This window comes from Hipposideros armiger, unplaced genomic scaffold (genome assembly GCF_001890085.2).
Source record: "Hipposideros armiger isolate ML-2016 unplaced genomic scaffold, ASM189008v1 scaffold_15, whole genome shotgun sequence".
Lineage (NCBI taxonomy): Eukaryota > Metazoa > Chordata > Mammalia > Chiroptera > Hipposideridae > Hipposideros > Hipposideros armiger.
The window spans coordinates 4,080,919-4,081,820 of NW_017731365.1; the positions used below are offsets into that span (position 1 = coordinate 4,080,919).

The 902-nt window shown below is 48.8% G+C and overlaps 1 protein-coding gene across 1 annotated transcript in view; it reads left to right on the forward strand.

Moving 5' to 3' along the window:
- CDH23 (cadherin related 23) overlaps nucleotides 1–902 on the forward strand; it is a 430,582-nt gene that overhangs the window by 52,094 nt on the left and 377,586 nt on the right. The window contains exon 3 of the mRNA XM_019624627.1: nucleotides 584–661. Coding sequence (XP_019480172.1) covers nucleotides 584–661 — 78 coding nt within the window. The remainder of the gene's footprint in view (nucleotides 1–583; nucleotides 662–902) is intronic.

Genomic DNA, 902 nt, shown 5'->3' on the forward strand with positions numbered 1-902 from the left:
ATTGATTGAGGGCTTTCTCAGTGCTAAGCCCTTTTCTGGGCACCAGGGTTACAGCGGTCAACAGAGCAGACAGCCCTGGTCCTTGCTGTGCTCACATTTCATCTAGAGCCAGGCTGCCCAGTAGAAATAAAATTCAAGCTACATGTGTGATTTACAATTTTCTAGGCGCTGCATTAGGAAAGACACAGGTGAAATGTATTTTAATAATATATTTTACTTAACCCAATATATCCACAATCTTATCATTTCAATACATAATCAATATAAAAGGTAAAATATTTTACACCCACTTTTCGTGCAAAGGCTTTCAAATCCTGTGTGTGTTTTACACGTCAGCACGTCTCAGTATGAACCAGGGCTCAATGGCTGCATGTGGCTGGTGGCCTTGCTGACCATACGACCTGGCAGTTGTCTGCTTGCCTACTGGCATCATTCCCCATTTGCCTCGAGAAAGGTGGCCATGGCACTGGACACGGGTTCAGTGCCCACTGCAGCCCCAGTGCTGCCACCTTGCAGAATGCATGAAGCCCACTTATGCCAGCATAAGGGTGCTTGACTGATGCTCTTGTGCTCTGACTTCCAGGCCAGGTGAACCGACTGCCCTATTTCATCAACCACTTCTTTGACACGTACCTACTGATCAGCGAGGACACGCCTGTGGGTGAGTTGGCACAAGGGCCAGTAGGCAGACATGCTGGGTGGCATGGGGTGGGCTCCTTTGCCACAAGTGAAGGGGAGCTTAGAGACTGAGACCATCTCCCACTCATTATTGGAACCTCTTCCATGGCATTTCTGATGGGTGTTCATATGGCCTTTGCTTGGTTGCCTCCAGGGATGGGGCGCTCAGTATTTCCCATGGTGGCTCAAACAGAAGGGGAGTTCGAAGTGTCACAGAGTTATCC